General features: G+C 35.8%; 1 protein-coding gene across 1 annotated transcript in view; it reads left to right on the forward strand.

Moving 5' to 3' along the window:
- TRHDE (thyrotropin releasing hormone degrading enzyme) overlaps positions 1–20850 on the forward strand; it is a 211055-nt gene that overhangs the window by 85113 nt on the left and 105092 nt on the right. The window contains exons 5-6 of the mRNA XM_069857490.1: positions 5314–5427; positions 16617–16754. Of these exons, the coding sequence (XP_069713591.1) occupies positions 5314–5427; positions 16617–16754 (252 nt within the window). The remainder of the gene's footprint in view (positions 1–5313; positions 5428–16616; positions 16755–20850) is intronic.

Here is a 20850-nt window from a genome sequence, read left to right on the forward strand (position 1 = left end):
TTCCCTAATGGTGGATAATTGAATCTTTATATGTACAGAAACTTTTGTATTATTATAGTAAGAAAACTTCGTAGTAAACCAATATTACAATTTATTTTACATTTCTTCCATCTTCTTATCTCAAAATAAACACATTACAAGTGTTTGGTAATATTGAGTTGAATGCAAATGTTATTGAAGGAATTTGCTACAGGGCTAGGAAACCCTTTCTTGCACTCATAAGAGGCATGATCATAGCCTTCAGGTTAAAATGAATGAAATCCTACTGTGTAATCAGCATTGCTTACATCTGTGTCTTTACACAGTGCACTTTAAAAGGCAATGCAAATTATTAACACTTTCTTCAAATAAAATGTACCATATAAAAGAGCCTTTGTAATGGAGTTCTGGTAGATGAACTGGGAAATAATAGTATTTGGTTCATATTCATGTTTCACATTAAATCTGTCGATGAACATGAAGTCCTCAACTACAACATGAAATTTGTATTGAAAGTTGTTGCTGGTTTGTTCTCAATATGATTATCTGATTTTTTTATATGCTTTTATTGTGCAGTACAATAGAGTAGCACACTGTTCAGCTAGAAAAATTACAGTGCCTTAGGAATCAGGTGTGGAAAATACATATTAGGTCATCAAATCCTGGCTTCTATTAGTATTAGATCCTTCTCTGTGGCACAGTTTTGTAGTGCTGGCTTCAGTGCTTCCGATTACAGGGTTACGATGTTTCCCTTAAAACATTTTGATTAAGTGTGATGGTCAGTAACTTTCTCCTTAACCTTAAGTGTTTCCTTGTTCAGATTAAGTCTTCCTTTTTGTGATGTCATTCCATTACTTCCAGTTATTCGTTGCACTGCTTTAGTAATTTCCTCTGCTTCCAGAGCAATTTATACTTTAGATGTGGGCAATTATCACATCAGTAGCTTGCCAGGTTTGTTTATTTGATTCTTATTGAAACCAAAACATTTTTACATTATTCTGGGAATGTCAGAGGATGATGAAGTACATGAAAACTATATTTGAGTTTATTTTAGGGTAGCAGTGCAATCACAGAGTGCTTTTAAATGACCTTAAAAGTGCAAATGAGAAGTTTTACTTGGTGTCTGTATTGATACAACTTCCTGTGCTGTTGGCTTAGTTAGAAGTCTCTTTTTATATTCATGTTGCTGCTGTTTTAGTACGGTGCAGATCAGGTCCTTGCTCAGCTGCTTCACTGGATAAGTAGATAAGACAGAAAATATTCAGGTGGAAGAAAAAATATTTTACTTTTTAGGTGCAGAATTGAGTTACAGAGAATACGTTCATTTGCAAATAGCGTTTAAAGGGAGAAATGCTGCAGAAATACAAGTCACAACATTGTATAGCACCTCCATCACAGTATTATCTTTATTTAGGCATTTTTTTCTTCTTCTGTCTTGCCAAACTCAGAAGCCCCTCAAGGAAACTTTAACTGTGCATGACATAGGACAGGAACTGTAAACAATACTAGCTTAGCTGAAAATGTATTGAAGTGAGGCCAGAATGTGCCCAGGATCTCTTGCCTCTACTACTTAATTGCTAATTATTCACTGCATTTTTCATCCTCTTTTGTTGTGCATAATTTCGCCTGCTAACCTGGAGTAACACATGAATATTCCTTCCGTTTACTTATTTTTACACATAGAATAACAGATTGGCCAAAATCACTTCTGGCGTAGCCGAAAGCAGAATCCAGACCTCCAGTTTTAGTTTTTATTTATTGATTTTTTTAAAAAATTCAGGTAAGAGGAAAGTGAACTCTCCTAAAATGTTTTCCTAAAGCACATTTTTAATTTGTATTAAGAATTGTATCATTGTCAGATTTCCTGATTTTAAATTCATGGCTCTGAGACTTACAGAACATATCTGGGCATGTAGCAAGGTGACCTGTATGAGATCCTTCTTACTTAGAATAACACAGCAATTGCTTTGCTGTTGTTATTTCCAAGATTAGAAAAATCAGATTAATGTTAAAAATTGGGATTGTTAACTTTACATTTGACAGGTTTCCCAAATCTGGGTATTAATGCTTGAATACCATGTTCAGGACAGACGGAAAACAATAGACAGTATTACAGAATTTTGAATTACCTGATTTCTTTGCAGGTGGCTTTGTAATGCTTGACCAGATATTTATTTTAGGCACATGTTTTAGGAGGAACACATTAAGGTTACATGGGTAACTTTAGTTTAGTAATTTTATAGGTTATTAGTTCTTGATAGCTCATCTTGAATGGTTTTTTTTAGATCATTTTATGTATTTAATTAAAAAGATTTATAATTGGAAGGAGGAGTGTTTTGGCACAAAAGCTTCTCCTCCAAGCCCCCAAACAGAAATTAGATATTGGTCAAAACACAAATATTTCTATCAGTTTAAGCTGATAGCTCAAAATAATTACCATAAGTTATTAAAATAATTCTATTAAGGTAGCAGTCAGTTTTATTTGCATATCACAGATCAGTCCCACCTACAGCCTTTGAAGAAAATAATTTGAATTTATGCACTATGATTTTTTGTGATAGATTTCCCACTTGAGCACAAAACTTGGTGTGACAGATTGAGTTGAACAGGCATGAAAGCAGAAGGAAAATTAAAAATGTCTAAATCAATGTTTTTTAATAATCTGTAAAGAAAGAATATAGGAAACAGTGTCCTTTCAGTATGCCTATAAAATAAGTGCCTACTATATGTCATACTGAACATAATATCTGAGGGAGATGAGAAATTTATGCAATAAATAAATTTAAATTAATTTTCTTTTCCAAAATGAAAAGAAGTAATGTTCTTCACTCCAGGCAAATAGTGTCCATAGTCAAATACTGAAATAAATAAATAAACAATTATTTAATTAAATTAAGTGTTTCACTTAATATTTTTATTTCAGACATGCATCACCTAGGAAGATAATTACACCTTTCTGCTGGAAAATTTGGCCTCATTAATTGCAATCTCTGAGACTTTGTCTCTGACATTCATGACTATCTCTGATACTATCAAGATGAGTTAGGTACATTGGCTACATCTTCATATTGGTGTCACATGGTGTTTGAATGCCTGTAAAATCCTATTTTCTTTAAGTGCTTGATTAACATATACTTTTAAATGTATCATTAATAAATCTAGAAAAACTCACAAAGAAGTATGACAAATTATCTTCTGTGACATCATAAATTAATTTTCTTAGGGTTTTTTTGAGTTACAGGAGGAACTATTATGAACCTTACAACCTTTATTTTTTAAATCTCTCTCTGAACAGTCATAGCTTACCATGATTGCTACTGGTTTTCCATTTGTTCTGTTGTAATTCGATAAATAAACTCTGTTGTAATGTGTTTAGCCTGTTTGTCATTAGAAATTGTTTAATCAACCTATTCTAGTATAAATACATCTTTCATACTCTTAACATTTCAAATTATGAAAAGTGCATTATCTATATGAATGCATTCCCAGTGCCTTTTCAGGCAAATGTTCTTAAGATCAGGATCTATCTCTACTGGTCCTATAGAGAGTTAATTTTTTCACAGCCCTCAACTAGTTTATGATCATTGATTGTACATTAAGTTTAGTTTCACTTAGTGTGTGAATATGAGTGTAGTCAACCTCATCTTTTCTCTGTAAATTCTTAAGTTGGTAGTCAGTGTTACATTTTTGCTTTTTTTTTTTGTTCAAATCCTATTTACTGAACATTGTATGGCATAATGATAATCACAGTTTCCGTAGTCTGTTCTTTGGAGCCCCTGTGTTCGCTTTACCATGGATACTCATTGCAGCATTGATATTTCCTTGGCGCTATTCTCACTCCACAAAGGCATGCACAGAAGCAAGACCTTTCATTCAGATCCCAGACAAAGCCTTTGAATAAGGCAACTGTCATGAAAGCAAACCACTTACTGTCCAACTCTGCTTTTCATTCATTCCCCACTCTCATCTCAGTGTTAGCAGCAGCTCTGACATGAGTCTCTCCCTCTGGAATACTTATTTGCTGCTCCTTTTCTGTGTATTTTCAGAGTTTACGACTGTATGAAACCTCGAAATTATTTCTGTTGATTATGAATTAATTTCATTTCTAATCACATTAAGAAAAAAACTGGCAGAGATTTTTACTGGAACAAAGTTTTGGTCTTTGTTAGGCAAAAATGATGCTACAGAAAGTACAAAATATGCTTTGACGATAGGAGTTGAATTTCTGAATTTACCACTGGAGTATGATAATCCAGGTTACAGTCATTTAAAGAGGGTCATCCATCTGTAGAAGAATTGATGATGCCTGATTTCCTGTGAAATTTATCCTCATTACTCTTCAAATGACCATCCTAACTTTGTCTGAAATCCTTCTGACACCCACATTTCCTGCACCATGACAGGTTTGTGGCTGTTGACTGTTACTGAGCAGGGTTTCTAATGGCTTGTTCTTGCTTTGTCCTCAGTTTAAGTCCTTCTCTTTTCAGCTGTTGATCTTCAGGTACTTTTGTAGGAATTTAGTTACATTTGAGACCTCTGTCCTTCTTTCTAAATTTGATTGAAGTTGCTGAGGAAGTTTTGAGAGTGAGCTGGGGGGAACGTGAAAGACAGTCAGTTCAAGTAGGATTCCTTTGCATAAATGTAGGTGGATAATGCCATTTTAGATACCTTTTGCCTCTGGTTTATGTTTGGGAAGGCTGCAGATCTCCTGTAGCCCCTGTATGAAATTTGCTAGGCCTTTGTGGTTATCTCAGGTACCCTAGGATGTTCTTTAAAGTGACTACCTACTTTTAGGCATCTGATTCCTATCTGCAGAGAGATGGCATTATTTCTTAAAAATGGTTTCCTTAGGAAAAAAGGTCAATTAATAGAACACCAGAAGTATTGTGATGCTTGGTGGGCTCCGCCGTGGAGTAAGAGATGCTGAAATTTAGGTCTAGGGTATGAAATTGTGTTAGCAGTTTTTCAGGATTTGCACTATACATAGTGAAGTTACCAGGTAATGAATTGGACTTTTTTGAGTTCAAAGCCTTTTGTTGTCCATTGCGTATGTTAGTCCCTTAAAACTAGGTGAACATCTACCCTAGATAACTAAAGTAGGCATTTCTCCCCAGTGCTTTTTTCCCTGCTTGTTGTTTTCAAATGTTTTACTTCAGTAATTTGTGCATCCTGTAAAAGCTTAATTCATTAGTACATGAAAAAAAAACTTAATGAGTTTCAGTGGGTGGTATGTACTACTGTTTTTATTAAAGTTTGTGAAGAAAGTATTCTGTGTAAATGAGATGTATGCAAACATGGTTTCCTGAAAGGTGATCATTTGAACTTTCTTTGCAGTGGTTTGGTGACCTTGTTACTCCAGTTTGGTGGGAGGATGTGTGGTTGAAAGAAGGTTTTGCTCACTATTTTGAATTTGTTGGGACGGATTACCTGTACCCTGGATGGAACATGGTAAGTCAGTTTTATTTTGTTAATTTGGAGACTCCATGGAAAAGTTGCTCTGCTCTTATAGTACTGCTTTTATTATAGACAGGGACTTGCTGAAAAATACCAAATGATGCGTGCAAGTATCAGATGTCCAATAAAGCAAAATCACTCACTGTGAAATAATTTAATAACATTCCCAAAGTGTAATCTGCAGTTTATTACAAAAGAAATAAGGTCTTGTCTATCATAACTCAGTGTTAAAATAACTACTGTTTCTTTACTGAGAAACATTTCGGATTAAAGCAGTTATGATTTAACATGGACCCTTTTAAGAAATATTCATAATATTGAATTTTATCCACAAACCAAAGGGAAATAGGAAATAAATATTTAGCTAAAACATGCCATATAACTGTGCAAATTTTTTTCTTACAGTAGTTTGTTCTCTGAGGTTACTCTCTTTATCTTCCCACTATTAGTTTGACATCATTTTGCCATCTAGAAGTACATACTAAGTTAACATTGGGTAAGTGAATTGAGAATCTAGGTTTCAGTACGATTGCCTGCTGTACACAGCTGGACGTGCTTTGTGAATTGATCTACGAATACTGGAGCTCTCTGAGGGCAAACTTGAGAGCACCATGCTAGGAAATTCTTTTGGAATCTTTCCGTTATGTCACATGTAGTCAGGTCCTAATTTCTATCAGATGCTGTAGTCCAGAGATATGCTTAAAAGAAAAATGACAGATAGGAGCAAGACCTCAGGACAAGGAAATTGTGTGTAAGACCATACTGAAGGTTGTTATACAGACTGTTGTATTTTGGATTTTTTTTTTCTCTTCCTATCCTTTTGTGTTTACACAGGTCGAATAATGTGGCAAAATATTTGTTATAAATACAGATTGCCTGTATTTGTTGTAGCTTGAATGTTTTGCTTAAATTCTTGCATGTTAACTTCTGAAATGGTTTTTTTCTCATTTCTTGAGGATTTATTAAGTATTCCTTTCCCATTTTTTTTTATGTCGCAAAATAAAGGTGCTGTAATTATGAGTTCAAGCTAATTTTTTAGGGTAGTTGTATACAGGTACTGTTGCTTTAAGTATGTTTCCTGTGAAGTTTGTAGTATTTTAATTTTTTCTTTCAGGTATCAATTTAGGTTTATAATTACATTATGAAAAGTAGAATAAATCTTTATCTGAACTGACATCTGTCTTGCATAGGTAGGCTTGTTGGGTTTACCTGGCTTTGGCTGTATTAAAACTCATTCTCTTCATCTTTATGAAAAACACATCCTGAATTACAATGTAATCATTCTAATTATGAATGCAATGCAATCTGGCAGGCCTTTATGATTTTAGCATAGTGAAATGTCATAGATGACAATGTTTATACACTGTATTTTATCTTCAAATCATCACTCATTTGTTCTTCACATAATCAGTTTAACAAATCCCGAATAACTTTGCTTTAGAAGTCATTTGGAATATAGAATATTTGTTTGAGATTTTTGTGGAATGAATATAATATTCACTGTTATGCAAATGACATACCCATCACATGAAATTCTGGTGTCTTAGCAGAATACAGGAAAAATGAATGGGTTGAGCAAGGTATGACAGTTAAATGGGGAAATCAGACATGTGCTGCATAAATTAGAATAATATTAATATTGCTATGCCTGAAAAAAATACTAATCTGTCAAGTTTTCCCTTAAAATAAAAAGAAGGTAGACATAAACTTTTCATAAAGTTTTGGATATTAGTGGCCTTTGATACAAAAATAATGATACTGACATATTTAAACTATTAGAAAACTGGTGGCAAGATGGAACACTTGGTGAGTTAAACATTTAAACATTCTTTTGCAGACTGTAGTAGGAATCAATACTGTGATGTTTCAGCCTTACTACAGAGGTCGTAGGAAGTAGAAGCAAAAGTTACATTTACTGGAATTTGGCTTGCTGGATATTTGTTGTTGGTATAAACTGCATATGCTGTTCTTATTGACATTTGAATACTTAAAAAAAAAAAAAAGTTAGCATTTATAAAAAGAAAAACTGTTCCAAACTTTTTTTTTTTCCCATAAGTGAAGAATACAGTACAAGCATCATTAATCAGTTGTAAAACCTAGAACTACAAACCTTATTTTCTGTAATGATGGTTAAACAGAGCAGTATTCCAGCATTTTGGGTGGTGTTTTGTCATCAGTTATTCGTACCTGTGAGATAAAAGATGATATGGTGTATGATACCACAGCTCTTTGCATCAGAAAAACAAAGGGTAATATGCCAAAGTCTCTTTTCTTTCTAAAGAATTGGGAAAGTTGGATGATTAAATTCTTCCTCTTGTGGTTCTGAAATCTCACCCTTGAAATATTACCTTTCCTCGGGAAGCCCATAGACAAAAATGTCAAATTCAGCTTATTTTCATCTTATTAAAGAACCTCCTCTGAAGTTCTTTATCTTACCATTTTTTCTTAATTTGTTTTATAAGCTCTTTTTCAACCACAGGAAAGATGGATGGATGACAATATTTGCCTTCCAGCAGATCTAGAATTTCTTGCCATGTCCATGAGGTATTTACATACTTGCATAATCTTAAAGAGAAAGGATACTCAATCCTTGCTAAATGCTTGCTTATGCTCTGGATCTTCCTATGAAAATTTTGGATGAAGAACAGAATGAACAGAGTGATTCTGATGGAGTCATCCATTATCTGTTAATCATTAATACTTTGTACATCAGAACTCGTCTGACAAAGTGGGTGAAATTTTGCTGGTTTTGAAACAGTGAGCTTCCTGTGCTGACATCATTCATGGTTCCACCACTGGTCTTAGTATCCTTTTTAAAATTTTAGTTACTTCAGATCAAAGCTAGAAATTCTTCTTTCATTACCTCAGCTAAAAAATAATCCCATATGTTACTTTCTGCCTCTTGAAGGTGGAACTAACTTTGATTTTGCAGGAAATATGTCTCTACTACAGTCCTTAGATGTTTGCCATGGAAATGAATTCAACATTCTTCCCATTTTAGCCTCTTGCCTTCCCTATCCACCAAATAAAGAGGTTTTGTCTTTTTTTAAATTCTTATTGTGAAACAGCTCAAATTCGTATTCTTAAATCTCATTCTTTGAGGTCTTGGAAGTTTAAGCAATTGTTTCTATGTTGTGAGGATGGTTTTGAAAAGAAAGCTGGCACTGCAAACTGTTCCCCTCAGGGATCAGATAATTTTACTTGATCAAGTGTACTCAGAGTAGTCATCTGCATGCGAATTAGCTGTTGCTATTTTGTGATGTGGAAAATGGTGAAGGTTTTATATTAGAGGCTTACCATACAACTGTTTGGTTCTCTCTCCATGCCATCAGAAAGCAACTGCAGCTGAATGTGAGTTTTTGAGCTGTAAGATCTTATGACTGGTACAAGAAGGTAATCTCATCTCAGTGGAAGGTGCCTCTGATAGTTTTAGGTTCAGAGAAAATGAAAAATTACAGCAGAAAATGACACGCTGGTAATTTCCACTTCATAGCTCTGCCTTTTTTCATCTCTCCTGCACACCTTCCTCCTTTAACAGGCCTATTTGCTACTATATATTCCAGCTTCTTTGCTTGTTTCTCTCATTATCCTGAAGTCCTTTGTATGTCACTTTGTAAAGGAAGGAATTGAACGGAGGCTTACAGATCCAGAATTTATGGACTGATCTTTTGCCTCCTTATTTTCTAGTAGAAGGAACCATCATGTTTGTCCTTGAATGTCTCTAGTATTGGGGTAGGTTTTAAGGACTATGACAGCAAGAATTACTGTTGTGTAATTTTCCCTTTCATCCATCAAATGAACGTCAAATACTTTAGCAGGCAGTACTCAGCCTGATGCTGAGAAAGCATTTCACAGAGCCTGGCTGCCTTCTTCCTTTTCTTTGTTATATAGAAGTTAGCTTTGCTGACAACTTTATTGGCTGTGTCAACGTGTAGTACATCAGTGGTAGCTTTGAGTCCTCCACGTTCTCTATCCATTGAAGCTCTGGGATAAGGTCTTGCACTTTATTGTGTGCTTCCTACTTCTATGATTAAGAATGTTCTTATTTGCCAGAAAATTTCTTAGTCATAAACAATTATGATTAAAATATTAGGAGTAAAACTTTGTGCCTGTATAGCAGGGCACGTATTTAATCTTTCTTAAAGTGAACCATGCTTCCTTCACACTATTAGTTTCCACAGTTTAGATGATCCTGCTGTTACTACAGGCAGGTGAAAATAATAATGGCATTTCAAATCAACATTTCTGCTTTAAAAATAAGTGCTTCAAGAAATCACCTCTGCCTAAATTGTTCATAGAAAGCCATTTAAGTGAACTTCATTGTATTAACTGCTTTGAACATCATGCCACATATTGCCCAAATACTTGATAAATTATCTTAATTACCTATCTTTTTCATTGACTGGATTGAAATAATTAAAGTGAATACGGCCATTAGACACATGCATATCTTTAGTGTGCTTTGACTCAGATTGCCTCCTAAAGCATTTATCTGTTAAGTTTTTTTAGTTATTGTTTGACTTATAGAAAACCCAGAAACTCATGAGAAGTTTTGAAGTAAACTTAAGACATGGCCCTTTTTGATTTATTTCATTAATATTTTGGCATTTCAGGCCTGAGCTGTAGCCTGCTTGATCCTTCTCACCCAACATAAATATCATGCTGGCTCAGCACTGGGAGGAATTCAGCCTCTTGTTTTTCAAAACTACTTTCATCTCTTCTTTTTTGGTTAAAGGCTCCACTTGCTGGTATAAAGTAAGCCTTTAATTAATACCACATGGAGTGTTTTTTCCCCCAGTAACTGCTAAGTGAAGTCAATCATTGTATGATTTTCTGTTTTAACTCAACTATGGGGGAATTTTTCAATGCAAAATTAACTAGAATTTCGTGTATATTGACTTTGGCAGGAAAAAAGGATATGTAGAGGTAAACTGCAAGATCTTCTGGATGCTAATTATTGGGACTTTCTAAGTACACCAGTTTAAAAATCCTTATACTAAATATAGCTTATAGCCAAGAAAATAGATTTCTATTTCCACATGGTCTTCCTTTCACAGTTTCTTTTTTTGTGCTCTGGGAAGGTGGATTAATATATGGAATTCTTAACCATAAGTAGTTAACTCTTAACATTTAGAGATCAGACATAAATGAATACCAACTTTTGGATGAAACATTTATTCAGGAGACTGAGTACGGGTTTAGAGAGTATCAGAATCTCTTCTTTAGTTGTGTCATTATCTGCTCATCTTCAGAGCGCTGTTAAAATGACATTATGATGAGAGCTTTTTGGGTCATGTGAGTTCAAATCTCCTGAGTTCAGGGTTTAGGTGAAGCTTTGGTTTCAGAAAGAAACTTCGGGAACTTGGCTGAATTTCACATAATTTTGAATTAGTAACCACTTTGTCTTCAGTAAAAATGAGAAAGAGACTTCATGGCAACTTTTGCCTTAGGGCAAGGACTTAACTGTGGGGTAGATTTACTGAAACAAGTATATGCACTTCATCCAGAAGTATATTTGATATGAGAAGTTCAGTGGCAAAGGTGTAGTTGTATTTTTGAGGGCATCCTCAAAGATGCCGCTTTTTGAAGACTACGCTTTTTAAATTTTTGGCTGTCATGAATGTGCTGCCACTCTTTTAAAACTATGGGCAGTGAGCAGTTACTTGGAGTAGAGCCTGATAAGTAATTTTAGGAGCGTGCCTGCAAAATGTCTTTAGCTCACTTGGGACTTAGTTCACTGAATGTTATCCCTTTCAGGTTGATACAGAGTCTAGGCATGCAAAATCCACCCAGCAAATGTTAGATCACCTAAAAAATGTTCTCATTGATGGCGATCTCTGGCAGTTGTTGCTGGGAGTTGTCTCAGTATACCAACAACATCTCAAAGCCACTTTTCATTTAAAGGTTATTTGTGTTTCTTGGACAGAGGTGAGTTTCCTCTACAGATTTCCCCTGTGGAGTTTGAGTTAGAAGATAAACTTCATATCTTGTTGCCTAATGTTTTAGAGAAGACAGTGCATCTCTGTTCATCCACTTGCTTAATGACTCTATTTCTGTGAAGGCAACTACACATAAAGAATCAAAATATGATCTTGGAAAGTGAAACTGGCTTTAAACTGTTGGTTTTTTTTTGTTTTTTTTTTTTTAAAAAGCACTACTTATAAGTATGTGTTATTTCCTTCTGGAGCTCTCCCTTTTTTGTACTACATCCTCCCATTCTTGTAGGCCTACATTTGGCATAATGAATATGGTGTACAACCAAATCAAAGTTATTCCTGAAAAACAGAGTGGTTAAAAGAAGCAGCAGTTGAAATTGCTGGTGAAATTGCACAAAGGCTCCAAATCAACTACCTATCTTGGAAACTTAAGCATGTAGTCATAAATATCTGGTTTGGCACGGCATTGAAGAGAAAATACATATCCAGTCCTGGTTCCTGATGCTCAAAGCTATTGGTCTTCCTTAGCTATGACCACTTAGAATATCTATGTTACTTTATAACAAAGAAAGTCATCAGCCAGTGGGAAGATTTCTCAAGCACAGGAACAGAAATCTTACAAAACCTTTGGCTGAAAGTGCAGAAAAGAGGGTTATGAAGGTAGACACAGAACCATGACGTATTCACGGATGATAAATATAGAATATATTGTAGTCTTCCTTTAACAGACTATACACGTTACTTAAGTGCACATGTTGATACATAAATTTGAAAAAAACCCGATCTGTAATCTGTTAAAGCTATTTATGCAAAATTACTGTTGGCAAGTGAGAAAGAGAAAGAAATGTTGCTTTTGTTTGCAAGTACTCAGGAAACTTCCTGTGCTGTGGCAACTTAGTATTCATAGCATAGAGACAGAAAAAACTTGCTTTTGGCCCTCAGTGGATCTTTTCTGGCCTTAAGGAATTTTATTGATCTTTAGGTTTCCTCATAGACGATAGTCCTCTGGAGTCTGTTAAGCTTCACCCTGAAATACATTGTATTTGAATCGAAGTTCTGATATTTTATATGCTGATATTGAGTGCTTTCAAAATTTGCCCCGTTTCTTTTTCCCTAGGGTGCACTTTCCCTATAAACCCAATTATTGCATCTTGCAAATGCTTGTTTTGTCAGGCATGAGAGACCACTTATCATCTTTGCATTCCTGGTGCCTGGTAAAGCTCTATATTTTGGAGAAGATATTTCCAGCAAGTTTTTCAGGAAAATAATTTACAGATTTGCACACCAATATTAAGCTTTATTCATGTAGATTTCTCAGTCCATAAACTGTTTGAATGGTTGTCCCAGAACAAAGGCAATGCCTTTTAATATTGAGGCCTTTGATCTCTTCTGTGTACTAATTATCAGCTCTGGCTTTCATTGTGCTATTTCTTTTGTTCCACTGTTGGATGTTTTCCATTTTTTTCATTTTAATTCTTTTCTCTAGTATTTCATATGAATTTTTAGGAATTATTTTTATGTGTCTAACTTTAAGTACTACAGTATTGTCATGCTAACTTATATTCTTACATTGTGCCTCAATACGATATTGTAAAATCACCAGCAGCAACCTTTTTCCATTACATCATTGTTATCCTGTTATGTGTAATAAATTCTTAGTGGTTCTTGAAAGTACAATTTTTCTGCCAAAAAAAGTTATTTAACAATTGTCTCTTCATTTAGAGGTAGACTAGCTGAATGGTGGGCATCCCGTTTGGGGTTAATACACCAGGAATGACCACATCCTTTCCATAAATCTTCCTCCTAGAAAAAGGTGAAAACAAAACAGAATCAGAAAGCTTTTTTTTTTTTTTTTTTTTTTTTTGTGGTTAGTCAGTTTCTTACTGCTGATTCTTTTTGTCTGTGGAATGACTTACACCACAGATCCACATTTCAAATTCTCCAGATTATTTCCATGATGTGGAAGAATTGCTATAGATGGAAAGTTTCTGACTCTACTACTCATAGCATTTGGGCTGCTTTTACCCAAATTTGAATTTTCACAATGTTTAAGGATTGGCTAAGAAGGGGAGAGCACAGAGAAGGAGTAAGGCTTTCAGGACAAAAACAGAGTGTACCAAACAGAGAAGTTCTTATCGACCAGGATTAAAAAGAAATAATTCCTATGAAAAGTACTTGACTCTAGTTGCCTGAAGTGTTTGGGAAATAATCTGAAAATATAAATCTTAAAAAAAAAAACACATTTGTGTCATAACAGTACCTCAGTTCCTGGACTCAGAAGTATGCTCAAGGATAAGAGCAAAAGCAAGAGGAAATTATTGGTATGTCTTTTCTTCTCAATATAGGTCTGGTCTCACAGATTTTGACTGTGCACAGTTCAAGGAAGGCTCTGAGGAGAGGAGATGGGACTCCAAGTGGAGTCTGTTGCAGTAGGAAGATAAAGAGCAGAGGTGTTTTCTGCTCACTTTTAAAGAAGACACAAATTTAAGTGAAAGCACTTCTGTCGTTATTTCAGACAAGCCAGGTCCTGCTCAGAGTCCTGGCCCTATGATAGCGCTGCGCAACCTTGCACTTATGTGCAGCTACTGACACTTTTTCAGCCTCAGGACTCAGCTGAAACCATTTTTTTTCCTTACAGTCTTTGGCTTTACTCTTGCAGTTGAACTCCCTTGGAGGAGGGTCATCTTGAACAACATTTTATCGTTGTTTAATGTCAAGCTGCAAACCTGTCGCGTACTATTTACTGGCCTCATTAAATACATCCTGAGATTGATTATCTTTACAATTTCTGTGCTAGGTGTTTCTTTAGTCCTGATCATGTTAGAGCAGATCAATTCGACTGTACTGCATAGGGTAAAATAAGTAGGGAACAGAAAGCTGCTGGCCTTTTCCTCTGATAGGACTTTGGTAGCCGAAGTAGTGTTTCTTCAGCATAATTAAGGTAGTTCTAGTTTCTTTCTGCATTTCTGTTTCCTGTTGCCTCTTCCAGCTGCAGTCCCCACGTCAACCAGCAAACTCCCCTCTCTCTGTCTCTTTCTCTTTTTTTGTGTCTCCCTGGAGTTATATTTCACTACCAGAGACTGTGTGCAAAAGGGAAAAGGTGGGAATGTTTTGGAAAGCCTTATAATTCTCACTAAAAGGCAGGTTTACATGTTTGGAAACATACTAGCTATTAATTTCAAGGAAGACTTTTCAGCTGTGGTAACTTAAATGAGCTGTCATGAATCTAAAATGCTCCTTTTCTGATGTTCAGGAGATAATATAAGAATTTAATAGAAAACCAAACCAAGATGTAGCCTTTCCTTTTTATATCTTTTGTATTCTTCTACTTAGAGCTTCACTTTGTTTCCTACATGCTGATTTTCTTGATTCCAGATTCTATATTTAAAGTATTAATTTGTGATTAACAGGTGTCCTTTAAATGAATTAATTCCAAACAGCAACAACCCACTCCCACAACTTGTTTGTCGATTGTGATGTCCAGACTTGAATTTTGAGGCAGGTCCATACCTCTGCGTGTTCATATGTGTTATGTATTGTGTATCATAAATCTGATGAATTTGGGACTCTAACTGACCAATAGAGAATTTGAGTGAAGTGTAACCAAAGCACCTACAGTCCTTCATACCTCAGCACTTTTCCCCTGAGTAGGGCTGTCATAATAATTGTTTCCCTGCACCTTTTTTTTTTCCCCCCATAAAAAAAAGGGCAGTTATGAGCTGTGTATGCCTGAGAAAATTTGGAAATGAACAATAATTTGAACAAGATATTACTTTTCCCTTCACAAACCTTACCTCATGCAGCCAGCTGAGAACACTAGGAGTGTGTTGGGTAATTGGCTTTCCTGCATCTCATGTTTTTAATTGCCTGAATATACAATCAGCTCAAGGTACATTTCTTGTGCTCTAATGAATTTTAACATAAAGGCTTATTTCCAGATGGATCAGCACTGGAACAGCTTTTTGACTGTCTTATAATTTAAATTAACAAATTGATACCAAAAACTTGCCACCCAAGAAATTAAACATAGAATTTATTTGTGTAATTGTGTGGTTATTTTATCGGTGGACATAAAGGTGACTTTTCAAACAAATACAGCATTCCCTGGAATTTTTTTATATTATGGTACTAGGTTGACATTAATTCTGGAACGGTTGTAATTTAGATAAAGTTTGAGATACGTCACTTCAGGGTGTAATAAAGCTTATTTAAACCTTCCATAATTTTAACTCACTCTTTGCATTTATTTGTGACTTGAAAAAAACAAGCAAATGAACCTCTTCTTTCCTGACACAGTCTTTTGGATTATATGAATACAATAAGAGGCATTTTTAAGGCATGTCATTTCTCAGCTGCAAGAGTGCCATCTACTTACACTGTAAAAGTGAGTGCAGCACAGTTCATAGAGTATGCATGAACATTTAATCAATGCTGCTGCCAGAGTAAAAATGCAGCAGTTTTGACATACCTCTGCAGTCCATATTTATGGAAGGTATAGAAACAAAACAGTATGTTGGATATTGTGTGGATTTACACCTGTCTCTGATGAAGCTCTGATTTCAACTCTGTCATTTAACTTCTACATGCAACTACTGCCTCACTTGTAAAGAGAGACATAATTAATAGTTTCCTTCAGGTGGAAGTTGCAAAGTTTGAAGTGCTGGCAAGCTCTTGAAGAGTAAGGATTTTTATATCAGAAGTATGAAAGGCAGCGCAGGTGTCTGCTGTGACATTGCTGTGAGCTCTGTTCATTATTCTGTCACACGCTGACCTGCCATATGAAGTTGGCACTCAGAGCCTAGTGACTTAAATCTCACTAAATAAAGCAGTAATAATTGTATTTGACCATCTCTGTCAAAAGTTTTCATACTCTTGTATGAAATGAGATCTATGATATGTAGCATCCTATATTTTATGACTGAAAACTATGCTATTTTGCCTCTCCCCACCCCTTGTAACTGTGATCATAATTATAATTGCAGTCTGCACCTACAGACATATTTTGATTAATTTCATACTCTTTAATTTAATTTCAGTCAAGTTTCATTGCAACAAAAGATCTCAGGTCAGAGAGTCTACTCCATATATCCGTTCAAGATTTTAGGAGGTCATAGTGGCTTAAATTCAAACCAGAAGGTCTGATTTTAGTCAACTGTCATATTAATCAACTGCCTCTGATAAGTATCATTTCTGTATTGTTGTAAATGTGTATTTATCTGTGATACTACTGCATATACTCTATTTCAGGAAAAGCAAAGATTTCTGACAGACGTCCTACAAGAAGTGATGTTGCTGGATGGTTTGGCCAGTTCACATCCTGTATCACAGGAGGTGCAGCAAGCCACAGACATTGACAGGGTATTTGACTGGATTGCTTATAAAAAGGTGAGATGAATGAAACCTATCTTTCTCTCTCTATTTACATATGTCAGTAACTATTAGAAAGATCATGTTCCATCTGTAAAACAAATACCATTGTAAAAGTGCATATACCACAGTGGCTTCTAGTTGGGAAACCTTAATTTGTGTGGAACATATTTGGAATGTACTACAGAGATTTTAGCCAATTACATTCAACATTCAGTGTTATGAAATGTTATAAATAAACTTGTGAGGCTGTCAGAATTCAGCAAGAATATTTGAGGTTTTTTAGTTGGTATTTATTTTGTGGGAGCATCTGAATTATGTTAGATGCTTTAAAAAGCAGAAGCATATGTAGTCTTTGTCCTATTGCAACTCCCTTGAAAACTTGTTAAGTGCTAAAGTTCAATGTAATTTTTTTCTGTTTTTTCCTATCCATGAGACTTTTTCTGTCAGATAGTGAAAACTCTGAAGTCACTGCGGAACAAAGAGAGGCGAGGAACTGCCTTGTGGGATGATGAAGGAATATGTATTAAATTCAAGCAATTTCAATTGTATTTCAATAAATAGAAAGCCATTTGGCTAGTTTTGGAACTGAACAGCTTCTGCGCAGGAATGAGGGGGTTGTACATGTCCACATTCTCCAACACGTGACTGGGCTTGCTGTTAGCACATGGTCCAAAAGCTGGTGGTTTCCATCAGATCGTATGATTATTCTCTGCTACGTGGTATGATGTGTAATACTGTGCTTTAATATCATGACCAAACACGCTTGATTTCTGACACAGAGGCTGTTGCCTGCAGCCTTCCTCAGTGAAGACTGTACTGGAGTTACAAGTGTTCTGGAGATCACCTTAGCGTTTGATAATCTTTTCTTCTGTGGCTTTAGCTGCCAACATCGGACTGTAACAAGATGGCAGCAGCATAGCACTGACTTGCCTGCTGAGTCTCCTGTTTATCCAGTGCACTTTCTGGGCTAAAAAAAAGAGGCGTATCCTCTGTTATAGTCATCAGTTATTCCCAGTCAGTAATAACTTCAGCTTGATCCTGTTGCATGGAAGGATCTTGTGCCTTTAAGGGAGAGCAAATGAGAGTGTTTTTGTATGTGTCCATGTAATAGGTATAGGATGTAATATGCAAACACAAAGTACTTCGGAAAATACTTTAAAATGCTGGAGTTGCTCAAAAGCTCAAGTAACATTTTCCAAAATCCCTTAGCTGGCTTTGAAAACATTACTCTTGGTCAATTAAGCTATAATAGCCAGCAACTTTTAGCATACTGAAGTATTCTCCTTGTTTAAATGTTTCAGTCATATGTTTGCTGATGAGAGCTGAACCTCAGTACATTCAGAGGCTTATCTCTCATCGGTATCATAGTATTTCAAGCTAATTATGTTTTCTACTTAATATCATAATAGTGATATCATGCAGTAAACTGTAACACTTGACACATTTTCTTCTTACAAACACTTTATAAACATTAAGTAGTTTTCATTTACAGAGAAATGACAAATAGTACAGTAGGACATATCAATGTACTCTTAAATATTTTATGCAGGTTAATAACATCAGTCTCTTTTCTGCGAGGATTAACAGCACAATTGTGATCTTGTATCTGTTCATTTAGAGTTTCCTTTTTTAGTGTAACTGTGGTTATACCTAGTGGAAGGGGCAATGTCTCCACTTAGGTTCACTGATGGCTAACTCTCCCAAACACTAAGTGACACTGAGTGTGTTCATGTCAGGGCCTGATCCTGTAAATTGTGAACCCAGTTATCAAATCTAACAAACCACCTTGAGGAATGGCAATGGAAGAATTTGCTTGCACACTTTCATAGGTTGAGGAGGTTAAAAGACCTACGTTTTCAACCATGAATTTTTTGTTTTCTTGTCTGAGAATTTGTCTGCTATTCTGTGTAATCATTCGTCCTTTTGTTTTAGATACTGGCAGTATCTAATAGGAAGAAACTTTCCTGACTGACTTCATAGCCGCTCTTTTCACTGTTTCTGTATCCTCTGCCATGCACCTGACACTGTTTCCTTCTGAGAATAAATTAGAGAAAATTTAAAGTGTTATAGATCTTACAATGTTTCACTCCTATGCAACCTTGTGTGTATGCATGCATAGCTTGCACTTAAAATCAGCTAGAAAAACAAGCTCATTTATTAGACAGTTAGAATGTTTGCCTATCCTTTCAGCTTTCTGTTGTCTGCAAGTATAAATGCTATGATGAATGGTATGCCAATAAAATCCAAACTGTAAAATATGCTAAAGGCTTTTACCTGTTCAGGTTTGCGCTCAGATATTCTCATGTGCCTGAAAACCCTCCTTACACAGTGAGCCCTGCTTGAGGGATATTGTTGCTGGTGTTTCTGGGATTGATTGCACATGGTAAGAAATCTTGTGGCATAACCCCCTGAAAAATGGTGTTCAGGTAATCCCGCAAGCAGAGTGAAACAGGCACTACTGCCCTGCAGCACACTGTTTTTCCACTTAAGCTGTAGAGGGTAATGTTTTATTTCTTTCAAAAGCATCAGACTAGTCATTCTTCAGATAGGAGTGTGTCATCCACCACTACAGCCACAAATATGTAGAGAAAAATGGGAAGTCGTGATAGTTCATTAATAAGTAGTACTGGTAGATGATTCCATGTCTTCCTAGTGCAGCTGGAAGCGAGATAGTGATAGTGTCCTCCCACTATGTTGGGAAAAGTGGTTACGTCCCAAGTGCAGCAGGAAATACAGCCTGTTGAACACAAGAGTGGAACTGAGAATTGTTAAATCAAAGCAGAAAGCGTGACAGCCTTTCCATCCCAGAAATAACTGACAGCAGGAATCATAGCTCCGGAGAGCTACATCAGCAGAGGAGGAGAGAGTGCAGGAAGAATAACATGAAGAGCAACAATCAGCAAGGAACAACTGACTGTAATAAAATGGAGAAACAAGACAGCTGCATCTCAAAGAGAGCAGCCAGACCCGAAAGAGTGTGAGGGAGAAAGATCCCAGGCAGAACTAAAGGAGTCATAGCCCTAGATGAGCAGTCACGAACAGATAAGAAAAAGGATGAAAGGACACTGAGGATGCTGTAGAGAGACAGATAATATCTGAATTTTTTTTTCAGTCAGCTTGTTGCATGCTTTGAAGTACACTGGTTGAAGATTCTGGCAGCAATCAGAGCAGGCAAGACCAGTATGATGGTCTATAACTATACAAGTACCCCCAGAAGAATATGTCTTGGCAAGTGGCAAACAATCAAAACAAGGAGGATGATGGGAATAGAGAAGAAAATCCTTTTTTTTTCCTCCCTGTAAGCAAAATTAACCTCAGTAGTAAGATCAGTTACTGGCTCTGGCTTTGTAATACAAACAATTCATTCTTTCCTAAACCTTTTTAGGTGTAATCTCCTTTTCCATCTTAACTCTGTGCCAGTGCTTTAAAAATGTTTTTTTCCCTGCTTTTTGTACCTGAGTGATGTAAAGGAAGATATATTTCTAATAGTAGTAAAAGGCAATCATGCTCCATGCTTCCCTTTAAAGGCAATGGTTTGCATTAGGAAATCTGTTCAACTAAAAATTTGCACAAAGGAAAATGCTCAGCTTCCATGTATGTTGCGTTAACATTTCTGGCAAAGGAGAATTCAAGAAAATGAAAGTGGTGGCTTGCTCACCCTTTTGGGTGTAATTTTCTTTGAAACTTTACAGCATAATGTGTTCTGCAAGAATGCAGAAGAACAGGAGGGCTAACTGCAGTCATTGGACAGACTTGCTAAAAAATGTGTGCTTTTTACTTCTGCTCCTAAGGGACTGGGAAGGATATTGGCACTGTAATAACAAAATAAAACAAAAAACCTCAAACCCTAAAACATCTATGCTGCACAGTGAAACCAGGGTTAGTATCAGAGTGAAATCCACTCATTTCATGAGTGCAGTGAAATTCTAACAATATGCAGCTATGAAATGACCACAGAAAAGTGAGAACAGCTCATTAACAATGAATTAAGTACTACGTAAATACTTACAAATAGTAAAATACAATAAGATAGATTTTATTTTTAATTGTTCATGTAACATATAATAATTCAGTAACATACAATGGCATCCAGCTAGTTTCAAATTCTTAT

The sequence above is a fragment of the Phaenicophaeus curvirostris genome, chromosome 1 (genome assembly GCF_032191515.1).
Source record: "Phaenicophaeus curvirostris isolate KB17595 chromosome 1, BPBGC_Pcur_1.0, whole genome shotgun sequence".
In the NCBI taxonomy this organism is placed as follows: domain Eukaryota; kingdom Metazoa; phylum Chordata; class Aves; order Cuculiformes; family Cuculidae; genus Phaenicophaeus; species Phaenicophaeus curvirostris.